Source organism: Dermochelys coriacea, chromosome 2, assembly GCF_009764565.3.
Source record: "Dermochelys coriacea isolate rDerCor1 chromosome 2, rDerCor1.pri.v4, whole genome shotgun sequence".
Taxonomy (NCBI): Eukaryota; Metazoa; Chordata; order Testudines; family Dermochelyidae; genus Dermochelys; species Dermochelys coriacea.
Genome location: NC_050069.1, coordinates 53,318,159 through 53,331,527, shown reverse-complemented (window position 1 = coordinate 53,331,527; position 13,369 = coordinate 53,318,159). Strand labels below are relative to the sequence as shown.

Sequence of the window (13,369 nt, the reverse complement as noted above, 5' to 3'; positions counted from 1 at the left end):
AGCTTTAACTGGGTAATAAAAAAAACCACAGCATTTCTTTTTCTCTCTCTGTCCTCCCACAACCGCAGTTATCTCTGGATTTATTTTAATAACTAACTTTTAATTTATCATAGCAAATGTGTTCTCCATACTGTTTTTTTATTTAGCAACAGGGAACAGTATTTTATATCACCCTCGCAAAAGACGTCTCAACAAGGCAAGAGTGATTGTGGGACAGCAAATGAGCAACTCCTGTAGCAAAAAGATAAATCTGATCGGGTTTAAAAACAATCATTAAAACTTCATCCTGCCAGCGGTGCGGCAATTATTGCTCTCGGTCTGATCAAGAGAAGAAGTCACCAAGAAAGGATAAATACCTTGTTTTCCTCTTTCTCACACAAAGCTCTTTTTCATCTTGCTATGTAAAATCTATCCTGCTGTGTTAGGAGTGAAGAAAGCTTGGACTAATGCCATCTCTTTGTTTTCTTCTACTAGAGAGGCACTTTGCTTGCTGGCATAGTGATGGGGGAAGGGGAGTTACATACCAAATTAAAGCATTTGGTTTAGTTTCATTTATTTAGTTGTGAGTGGCCACACGGATCCTTTCTTGGCAGAGTGAGGTTGATTTCAGTGAAGTTTCCCTAGGGATAAATTTGGCCTGATGACACTATAAAGATTCAGTTTGTCTCCCTGCTCTCCCCTCATGTTTGTTCTGAGTGCTTCACCTTATTAGGGCATCCGATAAGCTACCAGCATTTTCAGTGAACTAGAAATACAGGGCCAAATCCTGCCTTGTGATGGCAAAAAGGGAAAAGGGAGAGGCTGCCTGTTACATCCTGACCCAAAGGAATTTGCCAAAGCAGGGCAGAAATCTCCTGCGTGGCCAGGGGTCTCTTCAGGGAGCATCTTGCTGCTTCTTTGGGCAGGAGCTATGTGTGTCCCCAACATCTGCTAGCAAACACTAGATGCTGATCGCAGCATGTGCACTAGCCAGAGGGGTGGAGTTAGGGGGGACATGCTGCATGGGCTAGCACATGCACAGGGCTATGGAGAGTATCTGTGTAGCTAACCTTTCTCTTCCTAGGGATGGGCTCATCAAAAAGGAGATTGCTGGTTTCAGCTTCATCAATACTATCATCAGGCTGAGAGGGCATTCGAAAGGGTTTGAAGCTATCAGCAGACAGAGGTGGAGATGGGGTGGATGGATTGGACTGATCACTGGGTGCACTCCAGCTCCAGTATCCACTACTGCTGGTACTAGAAGGCACAAATCCTCCTTCTTTCCAAGATCCATTCAAGGATTCTGTAAGAACAGCAACAACAGGAGTTAACAGATGTCATGAGTTAAAGCTAAGGAGATCCATTTGCTTTTATCTGGTGCTCAGTTACCATGTTTACCTTAGGCAGAGAAAAGACAGATAACTCAGTTTGCAAAGAAGACAGATTGATCTTACTAAAATTTGTTTCAGTAAAAAACCCACCTGTGATAAATGAAGGGGGGGGGGAGCAGCTCCCTTTTATGGACACCCAGCCAGCCAGTTAGCTATAAAGTCCCTCTTGGTGGCAGGACTGGATTTTTGTGTCTCTAAAAGGTTTGTGCATATTTTGTTTAATTGACTGGTGACAACAGCTAATTTCCTTTTTTTTTTTTTCCTCAGCTCTTCCCAGGAAGGTGGGGTGAAAGGGCTTGAGGGTACCCCCACAGGTAGGAATTCCCAAGTCTTCCTTCCTGGGTTCTAAAAGGGGGGGGGGGGTTGCACTTGGGTGGTGGCAGCATCTACTCATCCAAGGTCAGAGAGAAGTTGTGACCTTGGGAGTTTAATACCAGCCTGGAGTGGCCAGTATTAATTTTTAAAATCCTTGTGGGCCCCCACCTTTTGCACTCTTGACACAACCTTTCTAGAAAAGAAAAAGCTGAAGCGGGGAGACAAAAAACTATTCTGGAATATAACTATATCTGGAGCAGTCATATAGCATGGTGATGAGTGCTTGATTCAGGAAAGCATTGAAGCACATGCTTAATTTTGAGCATTCCTAAGACCTACTGACTTCAGTGCGACTTAAGCATATGTTTCACTACAATCATGCATAGGAATGTTTTCCCTGAATAGGGCCCAAATTGATAGATAAAATAAATTAGATTAAAAAATCAAATCCCCTCCTTTTGACTGGCAGAAATGCTAAATGTGCTATATACATTCCCCAATCTTAAACTTCTGAGTATGCATAAATCCTTGGTTTGTAATTTCAGACACCCCCACCCCGAAAAGAGGCATACATAGCCCCAAAACACTAACTCATATCTGTAAAAATGTTGTCATCAGCCTACTGTTAAAACACCAAACAATCAAAACTGCTCCAACATCAACCTCATGGTCTGCCAGTGTGTTTATGTATCAGATCTTTGTTTATTTATTTAGAAATACCTGCCCTGGGGCAGGTACCCCTCCCCCCCCACACTCCTACAGTGCCAAGCACTCTGCTAGTGCTTAGCAAATAAATAATAAAATTCACTATTAAATGTGAGACTGGAATTTTTCTAAAGCTGACAGTACCTGCAGTTTCCTGCCCTTCACAAACTCTTCCTCACTTTTTCACACACAAGTCTCATTCTCGGTGGTAGTAGAGGCACAAGAATAATTTCCTTCACTCGTTACCAAAAGCCTCATCCAAAACCCACTGAAGTCAACAGAAATTTTTCACTGACTTCCATGGGTTTTGCATCAGGTCCTAAAGCATGAGAAATTATTAAAAATATCCATTGCTCACAACACAGGGCCCAATCCTGCAAACATTAAGCTCATGTTTAATTACACTCACTTATGTGCATAAGTGTTTGCAGGATCGGGGTCAGAGTGCAAAACATGGGCAAGTTAGTGAGTTCCACAATTCCTTTTGAAAATGTACAAATAATTAGCTCACCGCTGACAAAGCACAATACAATACATTAGAACATAATGCAAAACTATTTCAGTTTGAGGTTACAGCACTTAGGAATTCTTGTGTGTTTCTCCTTTTTTCTGTTTTTTGAATGAGTTGCACTTTAGTCCCATGACAAAGCTAAGCAGCACATCTTGTATCAACTTGTGAATTTAGCACCATTTAAAAATGCTGTTTGTTCAGAAAAACAAAGGAGGAAACATGCTTTCAAATGTAATTTTCTGACACATTTATGGCAGTGCTTTGTGTTCTCTGGTTTTACAGCTTCCCTTTACCTCAATGAGATGGAGATTTAATCAAAAACATTTTTGAAAAAAGTAATATACAAAAGAAAACGACTAAATGAGGTTGACAAGAAGAAAACAAATACAGTGGACCTGATTTGCATTTACACTAACACATCTGGCAGCATAAAGGAGGCTTAAAATAAGTATAATTGTAATTTACTTCCACTTTATGGCCCCTTTACATTGCCAGAGTGGTATAAATGGGGCTAACTGTAAATGAGAATCAGACCTAATATTACTGATTTGTGGGAAAAAGGGGCCATATTCTGATCTAGTTTACACAGAGATAAATCCAGAGCAACTCTACTATAGAGCAGAATCCAACCTAAATATGAATGCTAAAAATAATGTTGTTAACCTGCTAAGCAAAATGTAACAAATTTCCTTACAATGCTAGGTTTCAGAGTAGCAGCTGTGTTAGTTTGTATCTGCAAAAAGAAAAGGAGTACTTGTGGCACCTTAGAGACTAACAAATTTATTTGAGCATAAGTTTTCGTGAGTTACAGCTCACTTCTGATGAATCCGATGAAGTGAGCTGTAGCTCACGAAAGCTTATGCTCAAATAAATTCGTTAGTCTCTAAGGTGCCACAAGTACTCCTTTTTTTCTTACAGTGCTAGTTGCTTCCTATTTTGGAAAAACAATGCCCATGTACAATCAATAACTACTAAATTACATTACTGATGTCAAAATAATATTAGTATATTCCAGCAATACTAAAACAAATTTAAATTATTAAATCCTTACTCTTTTCTAAGGACTCACTCAGGCAAAACTCTCATTGAAGCAGTGATAAATTTTGCCTGAGTAAGGACTTCAGAATTTGGCCCACCATTCTTGCAAATGTTTTAATAAAAACTTTTAATTTTATCTTTCCAGTATTTAGCAAATATTCAAACAGTATATGTAGAAAGATCACAGAGCACTCAAAACCGCATCAGAATGAATATCAAACTCAGTTATCCATGATCTTGTACATATTAACAACAATTTAGTAGAACTTATCAACTGAGATAGCTGATCAATCAAAAGTTATTAGAGAGCATGCACTGATGCTCTCTTGTTATTTCTGTTTTTAAATGCTAGGGTGGGAGGGGGCTATCTAAGTACCTAGATACACAGATTCCCATGCCAGTGGGCATGTTATACTGAGTGAAGGAAATTAACATTTTTATGAAAGATGAAGAATTAGCTTTTCTTATGAAACCTCAAAAGCAAGGGTTTCTCGGACCTTTTCTAAGCGTGGACTCCATCTTAATAGAAAGAGTGCTTTGTGGCTCACTACAGCCTCCTCCACCGAATCATGACCAGTTAATATCCCTGCTGCAACTACTGCACTTGTTTACAGTAGGAGAGTATTTCATATATAGTTAGCAGCTGGAAGTCAGGAGGAAGAGCCAGCACACATGACAGGCTAGTTCTCCATGGACCTCCAACAAGTGAATCACAGCGTCAGGATCTCTGCCACATAATATTATAAATTTTTAAACCCTTACAAGCCCTCTCAAACTATCAATGACATTTTCTTATCAATTTCATTATCAGATGTTGAAAATACCAATTGCTTATCAGATTTATGAATTGTTTCATAATTGTTTGCGTTCATGTAATCAAGTGTCTTATTGGTAGGGCCCTACCAAATTCACAGCCATGAAAAACCTGTCACGGACCGTGAAATCTGGTCTTTTGTGTGCTTTTACCATATACTATACAGATTTCACGGTGGTGACCAGCATTTCTCAAATTGGGAGTCCTGACCCAAAAGGGATTTTCAGGGGGATTGCAAGGGTATTTTAGGGGAATTCTGGTATTGCCACTCTTACTTCTGTGCTGACTTCAGAGCTGGGTGGCTAGAGAGTGGCAGCGGTTGCCTGGGTACCCTGCTCTGCAGGCAGCAGCGCAGAAGTAAGGGTGATAATATCATACCAGGCCATCCTTACTTCTGTGTTGCTGCTGGCGGCGGCTCTGCCTTCAGAACTGGGCTCCCGGCCAGCAGCTGCCACTCTCTGGCCTCCCAGCTCTCAAGGCAGCACTACTGCCAGCAACAGCGTAGAAGTAACGGTAGCAGTTCTGCAACCCTCCCTACAATAACTTTGTGTCCCCCCCATCTCCTTTTTGGGTCAGAACCGTACAATTACAACACCATAAAATTTCAGATTTAAATATCTGAAATCATGAAATTTATGATTTTTAAACTCCTCTGACCATGAAATTGACCCAAATGGACCATGAATTTGGTAGGGCCCTATTTATGAGATTCATGAGTTTGGTTGCATGTTGTCTGAGAGAAATGATCCTGAAAACAGATGAACAGGATGAGAATGAAGTCCCCGATTGGGCAACTAGAACTGTGTCGGGGGGGACCTGTACTTATGCAGAACCTTCCTACATGGCTTTTCAGCCTTGAAGTTGCAATCAGGTCTCCTGGGGGTGAGGGGGGGGGGGGTCACAATTATCCTGCCTTCTCATATTGCTAAATGTGAATAGGTCCTGGCTATCTCTTGATTAGGGAGATGTGGGTGGGTGGGGATAGTATGGAAAAGGCTGAAAATCACTGCCATATTGACTTCATGTGTATGCATAAAATAATCTGATACTCTGGAGAACTAACGTTTCAGGGCAGTCAGAAGATCCACCACTGTATTGATCCTCCTCTGGTCTTTCCTCTCATGCAAGGGGTGAGCTAGGGCTACAGATGACAGAGCAGTTCCACTGCCACTCAGAAGCCACATTCTCATTTATGGGCTTTTCTCCAACAGCACCTAGAGACCTCTGCTAGGTTGAGACCCAACTGTCCTAGGCACAGTATAAACACAGAGTAAATCACAGTCCCCTCCAGAGGTGGATTCTGCTCCTCCTTACTTACCTGAATGCTCTAGTCCTCAAGCTTGCCTCTAGCTCCCCTAGTGGATAATTACAATGGGTACAACAGGACAACTGGGCAGCTATTTTTCTTTTCCAGTTGAATTACTACTATTGGGGCAGGTAGGATACGTTATCCCTACCATATTTATTCAGTACTTGTGGCACCTTAGAGACTAACAAATTTATTAGAGCATAAGCTTTCGTGAGCTACAGCTCACTTCATCGGATCCCCATCCGATGAAGTGAGCTGTAGCTCACGAAAGCTTATGCTCTAATAAATTTGTTAGTCTCTAAGGTGCCACAAGTACTCCTTTTCTTTTTGCGAATACAGACTAACACGGCTGCTACTCTGAAACCTATATTTATTCAGGTGTGCTATGTGCCTGCCACAAACGGAAAAGTAACTTTCAGATTCTCAGTATAATGTATTACTACCACTTCTTACAGTCCCCCAGAGTATTATGTTGTATGTTTACCATTGGGCCGTACAGGAGGGCTGTGAACCAAAGGGCTGGTGGATAAACTGGTTAGTACCATAGCTGCTGTCACTTTATCCATGTCCAGTTCTTCTGAAGATTTTCTGAAACACATTGAAAGGAAGGCAGAAAACATCTCAGTAAATGACTCTTTCAGCAGTTTCATGGTAGGCCTATGTTACACCAATAAAATAAAAACCAGCAGGATCTTATTAAAGGGGAAAAGGCAAAATGCCACATTTATTGTGAATACAGAAAGAATCATAGTAATCAGTGAGTTATAGCTATAACATTCATTCAATTTCATATTTATTCACACATTCATTCATACACACACACACAGGTTCAGCAAGGTTGTTATCATAGTTACCAGCCTTAGAGTTGCTCGTGCCAAGCCACTGGCCAGGTGGCCTGGACACAAGGAGGGAGCAGGGCCTTGTCAGATGCTCATCTGATGCTCCTGGAAGTTGGTTTGCAGAATCAGACCCCAAAATTCTCACTTTCTAGAGACCATTTTTATAGGAATTTATTCCTATGCCAGTCTATGGGAATTGCTTCATCATGCTGTTATTGAATCAATCAGCAGATGGCACATTCCTGACAGCTCAATGCTGCCAGATGTTATCTTGTTCTTCGGTTCTCCCACCCTTGAGGCTGTTGGGTGGATTCCAGTCTGCCCTCCGGAGGTCCTCTGGTTGTCTCCACTCTGCACATTCTTTGGCCAATCAATACTGAACTCCTAGGCTGGCACCTCCCTGATCATGGATTTATTATCCACACCAAGCATCCATCCACATACATCCTCTATCTCTATTTTAATCACAATTGTTAACAAAGAGAGATAAATACAACAAAAGGGCAGGGAGTCTCGGTGTGCTGTTTCTGTTGTTACAAAGTATCACTTTGAGTCTCTCTCTCTCTCTCTCTGTGAGTCGTAGTTGTTACAAAGTATTGCTTTGAGAACAGACTCTGTCTTAGGATGTACTAACACAATTAGCAGCTTGCAAGTTTCACACACAGAGGGAGAGAAATAGTAAAACCAAGAGACCTCTTAATTAGTAATACCCTGGAATTTAAACTATGGGGAATCAAACTCATTTGTGGTTTTAATACAGAACTTCTTTAATATGATCCAACACCTAGTCCTAGGGTTGCCAACTTTCCAATCGCACCCCAGTCACGCCCCTTCCTCAAGGCCCTCCCCACCCCTTCCCTGAGGCCTTGCCCCCCCGCCCCGCTCACTACATTCCCCCTTTCTCAGTGGCTTGCTCTTCCATACCTCACTCATTTTTACAAAGTTGGGGCAGGGGGTTGGGGTGTGGGAGGGGGTGAGGGCTCCGGCTGGGGGTGTAGGCTCTGGGGTAGGGCTGGGGGTGCAAGAAGGGGCTCCATAGATTCATAGATACTAAGGTCAGAAGGGACCATTCTGATCATCTAGTCTGACCTCCTGCACAGTGCAGGCCATAGAATCTCACCCACCCCCTCCTATGAAAACCTCACCCATGTCTGAGCTATTGAAGTCCTTAAATCATGGTTTAAAGACTTCAAGGAGCAGAGAAGCCTCCCTCAAGTCAGCCATGCCCCATGCTACAGAGGAAGGCGAAAAACCTCCAGGGCCTCTCCAATCTGCCCTGGAGGAAAATTCCTTCCCGACCCCAAATATGGCAATCAGCTAAACCCTGAGCATATGGGCAAGATTCACCAGCCACATACTACAGAAAATTCTTTCCTGGGTAACTCAGATCCCATCCATCTAATATCCCATCTCAGGGGATTTGGCCTATTTACCCTGAATATTTAAAGATCAATTACTTACCAAAATCCCATTATCCCATCATACCATCTCCTCCATAAACTTATAAAGTAGACTCTTAAAACCAGATAGATCTTTTGCCCCCACTGCTTCCCTTGGAAGGCTATTCCAAAACTTCACTCCTCTGATGGTTAAAAACCTTCATCTGATTTCAAGTCTAAACTTCCTGGTGGTCAGTTTATACCCATTTGTTCTTGTGTCCACATTGGTGCTGAGCTTAAATAATTCCTCTCCCTTTCCTGTATTTATTCCTCTGATATATTTATAGAGAGCAATCTTATCTCCCCTCAACCTTCTTTTAGTTAGGCTAAACAAGCCAAGCTCCTTAAGTCTCCTTTCATAAGACAAGTTTTCCATTCCTCGGATCATCCTAGTAGCCCTTCTCTGTACCTGCTCCAGTTTGAATTCATCCTTTTTAAACATGGGAGACCAGAACTGCACACAGTATTCTAGGTGAGGTCTCACCAGTGCCTTGTATAATGGTACTAAACCCTCCTTATCCCTACTGGAAATGCCTCTCCTGATGCATCCCAAAACCGCATTAGCTTTTTTCACAGCCATATCACATTGGCAGCTCATAGTCATCCTATGATCAACCAATACTCCAAGGTCCTTCTCCTTTGCTCCATGTTTCGGGGGGCTCAGGGCTGGGGCAGGGGCATGGGCTTGCCTTGGGTGGCTCCCGGTCAGTGGTGCAGCAGGGCTAAGGCAGGCTCCCTGCCTGTCCTGACTCCGCACTGTCCCCTGGAAGCGGCCAGCAGGTCTGGCTCCTAGGCGGGGAGGGCCAGGAGGCTCTGTGTGCTGCTCTCACCCGCAGGCACTGCCCCCCTCCCCCAGTTCCCACTGGCAGCAGTTCCCGACCAATGGGAGTGAGGAGCTGGTGCCCCCGCCCACCACCTAGGAGCCAACCTGCTGGCCGCTCCCAGGGCACAGTGCAGTGCCATGACAGGTAGGGGCTAGCCTGCGTTAAACCCGCAGTACTGTCAACCGGACTTTTAACGGCCTGGTCAGTGGTGCTGACTGGAGCCACCAGGGTCCCTTTTCAACCGGGCATTCCAGTCGAAAACTGGACACCTGGCAACCCTACCTAGTCCACAGGACACTAGAAGATGGCAACAAAACTACTCAAGCAGAGAATCAGAAAAGAACCAGATCATGTGTCAATCATCTACTGTATACTAAAGTTGACTACTTTTAGCAAATCAGCCCAAATCAAAGGGAAAAATACTGAAATGAAAATGGGTTTGCATGAAAGATGCGAATCTCTCTCTCTCTCTCTGTTACCCCAGTGATTTCAACTACTCATGTGCCTAAGTGCTTTTCTGGATTGAGGCCTAAAGAAGCAAAAGTAGGGCAGGTAAAATAAGCAGCACTCTCAGCTGAGTAACAGGATACCTGGAAGCACTCTTTAATTTCAAAGCTAAAATTGAGTGGGACAGATTTTATTTTAGTTACTTCTGCTTAATTCTATTAAGTCAACACACACACACACACACACACTATTTTCACTTTATCATCACTTGGCCATTAGCTTAAACGACTGGTTAGGTTACAGAACAGACTCACCAACCAACCAAGTAACCACCTGCTTTAAGATAAAAAAAAAAAACTTTGAAAATGTGGGGCTAGATTCAGCCCTAGAATGATCTGTAGCACAAGGGTTCACAGGGGATGGTAAGTTTACCAGGGCAGGGGTTGTGACAGCTAGCTAAGGGGCCTACTGTGTGCTTGCATCTTCCCAAAAGTGGGGAAAACCTGCTGTAGCAGGGAGAGTGAGGATAGCTGATTCTCAGCAGAATCCCAGGCAACTTCATTCAAAGAATGAATCTATTCAGGGAACACCATCATAGGGCCTAATCACATCAGCCAACCTATCAGAGGCTCGTTCACCTGCGCATCTACCAATGTGATATATGCCATCATGTGCCAGCAATGCCCCTCTTCCATGTACATTGGCCAAACTGGACAGTCTCTATGTAAAAGAATAAATGGACACAAATGAGATGTCAAGAATTATAACATTCAAAAACCAGTCGGAGAACACTTCAATCTCTCTGGTCACTTGATTACAGACCTAAGAGTGGCTATTCTTCAACAAAAAAACTTCAAAAACAGACTCCAACGAGAGACCTGCTGAATTGGAATTAATTTGCAAACTGGGTACAATTAACTTAGGCTTGAATAGAGACTGGGAGTGGATGGGTCATTACACAAAGTAGAACTATTTCCCCATGTTTATCCTCCCCCCCACCCACTGTTCCTCAGACGTTCTTGTCAACTGCTGGAAATGGCCCACCTTGATTATCACTACAAAAGGTCCCCACCCCCACTCTCCTGCAGGTGATAGCTCACCTTACCTGATCACTCTCTTTACAGTGTGTATGGTAACACCCATTGTTTCATGTTCTCTGTGTATATAAATCTCCCCACTGTATTTTCCACTGAATGCATCCGATGAAGTGAGCTGTAGCTCACAAAATCTTATGCTCAGATAAACTGGTTAGTCTCTAAGGTGCCACAAGTCCTCCTTTTCTTCATTCAGAGAGTTTCCTATATAGCCTGAATTTCAACTTAAAGCTACCCATCTGCCTGGCAGAACCTCTCAGTAAGCAGCAGTGCAAAAACTGCCTGGGCACAGTGTCCCCTGGTTGTTAAGACAGGCATGGTTTGCCTGCATTAGCAGGGATGAATCAGGCCTCTAGAATAGATATATATTCAGGGCAGAGCTCTTATTCCATTTTTGTGGCTGTAAAAGTAGCTATCTTTATATTACAGGATACTTCAAATAGCACTTCCATTTACATTCTGCCAAACTACTTCAGGAGACAGACAATCAGGAAAATTTAAATGGTATTGGAAACAAATTTCTGAAAACAGACTGCAGCAAAACAAAACTACTGAACATCACTAGCTGTGAATTCAGTTGTCACAGAGGAACTCTATCAAAAAGCAAAGAGAGAAAACTCACATCTAGGTGGGAGAACCCAAAAATTCACATTAGTGAACCAATGCCAATGACTGGACTTTGCAAATCAGTCAGCAAGTGCACACACAATAAATAAACAAGGTTCATGAATCACAAAATGCACTTTGATCATTGAATTTGACAACTATAATTCCTATTGTTTATTATACTTCATAGCCCATTAGTAAATTTACTGGCCATTAATTTTTAAAATAATGAATTCCTGGTAATTAATTTTTAAAATAATCAATTCAGTACAAGGCTTTGCTATTACATTTTTGCTGGGCATTTGGGAGAGATACTAATTTTTGGTGTGAATTTGAAAGTATGCAGCTCAGCGAGGTTCTACCGCATATGTAAAAAACAAAACAACTCTCTTGGTTTGGATTAGTCAGTCATTATAAAGTAATTCATACTGCATATGGCACTGTTTTATGAAAAACAGGATTTAACTCACTTCATTTGTATTCCCCTCTTCCCCCTACCCAGCCCCATGTGTGTTTGCTTTCTGTTGCTATTCTAGCAAATGAGTTTGTTGACAGGCATATTCATCTTAAGTGGATAGCTTATACTGGTGACTTTGCAGAAAGGGAATTGGAAAACATTTGGTTGGGTCATTCACTACAAGGCCCAAGATTTATTGTGCAATCTGTTTACTTCTGTGTCAACAGAGGAAGGGAGATGGGGGGAAATTCTAGCCCAACAAAGGAAATGCACCAGGAACAGGTGTCAGAGTAGCAGCCGTGTTAGTCTGTATTCGCAAAAAGAAAAGGAGTCCTTGTGGCACCTTAGAGACTAACAAATTTATTTGAGCATAAGCTTTCATCCAATGAAGTGAGCTGTAGCTCACAAAAGCTTATGCTCAAATAAATTTGTTAGTCTCTAAGGTGCCACAAGTCCTCCTTTTCTTTTTTCAGGAACAGGTGCAGGCCTTTGGGGAACGAGTTGGAGGGCAATGGATAGTAGGAAGGGAAAAATCTGTGATGTTCCCTGACCAAGGCTGTCATATTTAAAAAGGGTTAATGGGATGACCCAGGCAATATCAGTCTGACATTGATTGCAGGAAAGATAGTGGAACAGCTGACACAAGATTTGATTAATACAGAAATTAAAGGATGGTAATACAATTAATGCTAATCAGCATGGATTTATGGAAAATAGATCCTGTCAAACTAACTTGATATTTTTCTTTATTGAGATTACAAATTTAGCTGATAAAGGTAATAGTGTTGATGTAATATACTTAGACTTCCGTAAGGCGTTTGACTTGGTACCGCACAACATTTTGATTAAAAAATTAGAATGCTATTAAATTAACATGGCACACATTAAATGGATTAAAAACTAGCTGATAGGTAACAAAATAAAATTGTAAACAGGGAATCATCATCAAGCAGGTCTGCTTCTAGGGGGTCCTGCAGGGATTGGTTCTTGGCCCTACTCCATTTAAAATTTTTATCAACGACCTGGAAGAAAACATAAATTTATCACTGATAAAGTTTGCAGATGACACAAAAGTTGGCGGAGTGGTAAATAATGAAGAGTACACGTCACTGATATAGAATGATATAGAGTGATCTAGATTGCTTGGTAAGATGGATTCAAGCAAACAATGTTTTAATATGGATAAATCTAAATATTTATCTCTGTGAATAAAAAATGTAGATCATATTTAGCATAGGGAATTGTACCTGGGAAGCAGTGACTCTGAAAAAGATTTGGGGGTCATGCTGGATAATCAGCTGAACATAACTCTGAGTGTAATGCTGTGGCCAAAAGGGATGCATAAACAGGGGAATCTTGAGTAGGAACAGAGTTGGTACTTAACACTGGTGTGACCACTGCTGGAATACTATGTCCAGTTCTGGTGCCCACAATTCAAGAGGATGTTGATAAATTGGAAAGGGTTCAGAGAAGAGCCACGAGAATGATTAAAGGATAAGAAAACCTTATAGTGATAGACTCAAGGAACTCAATCTATTTATCTTAACAAAGAAAAGGTTAAGGGGTGATTTGTATTGTGATTTGTGATAAGTACCTACATG

General features: G+C 42.0%; 1 protein-coding gene across 7 annotated transcripts in view; it reads right to left on the bottom strand.

Moving 5' to 3' along the window:
* The window catches only part of ZNF704 (zinc finger protein 704), a 168,104-nt gene that overhangs the window by 42,744 nt on the left and 111,991 nt on the right, over positions 1 to 13,369 (bottom strand). For all 7 annotated transcript variants that reach the window (XM_043507680.1, XM_043507683.1, XM_038391756.2 and 4 more), the window contains exons 3-4: positions 6,547 to 6,650; positions 1,050 to 1,282 (exon numbers count right to left, since the gene is read on the bottom strand). In XM_043507680.1, the coding sequence (XP_043363615.1) occupies positions 1,050 to 1,282; positions 6,547 to 6,650 (337 nt within the window). The remainder of the gene's footprint in view (positions 1 to 1,049; positions 1,283 to 6,546; positions 6,651 to 13,369) is intronic.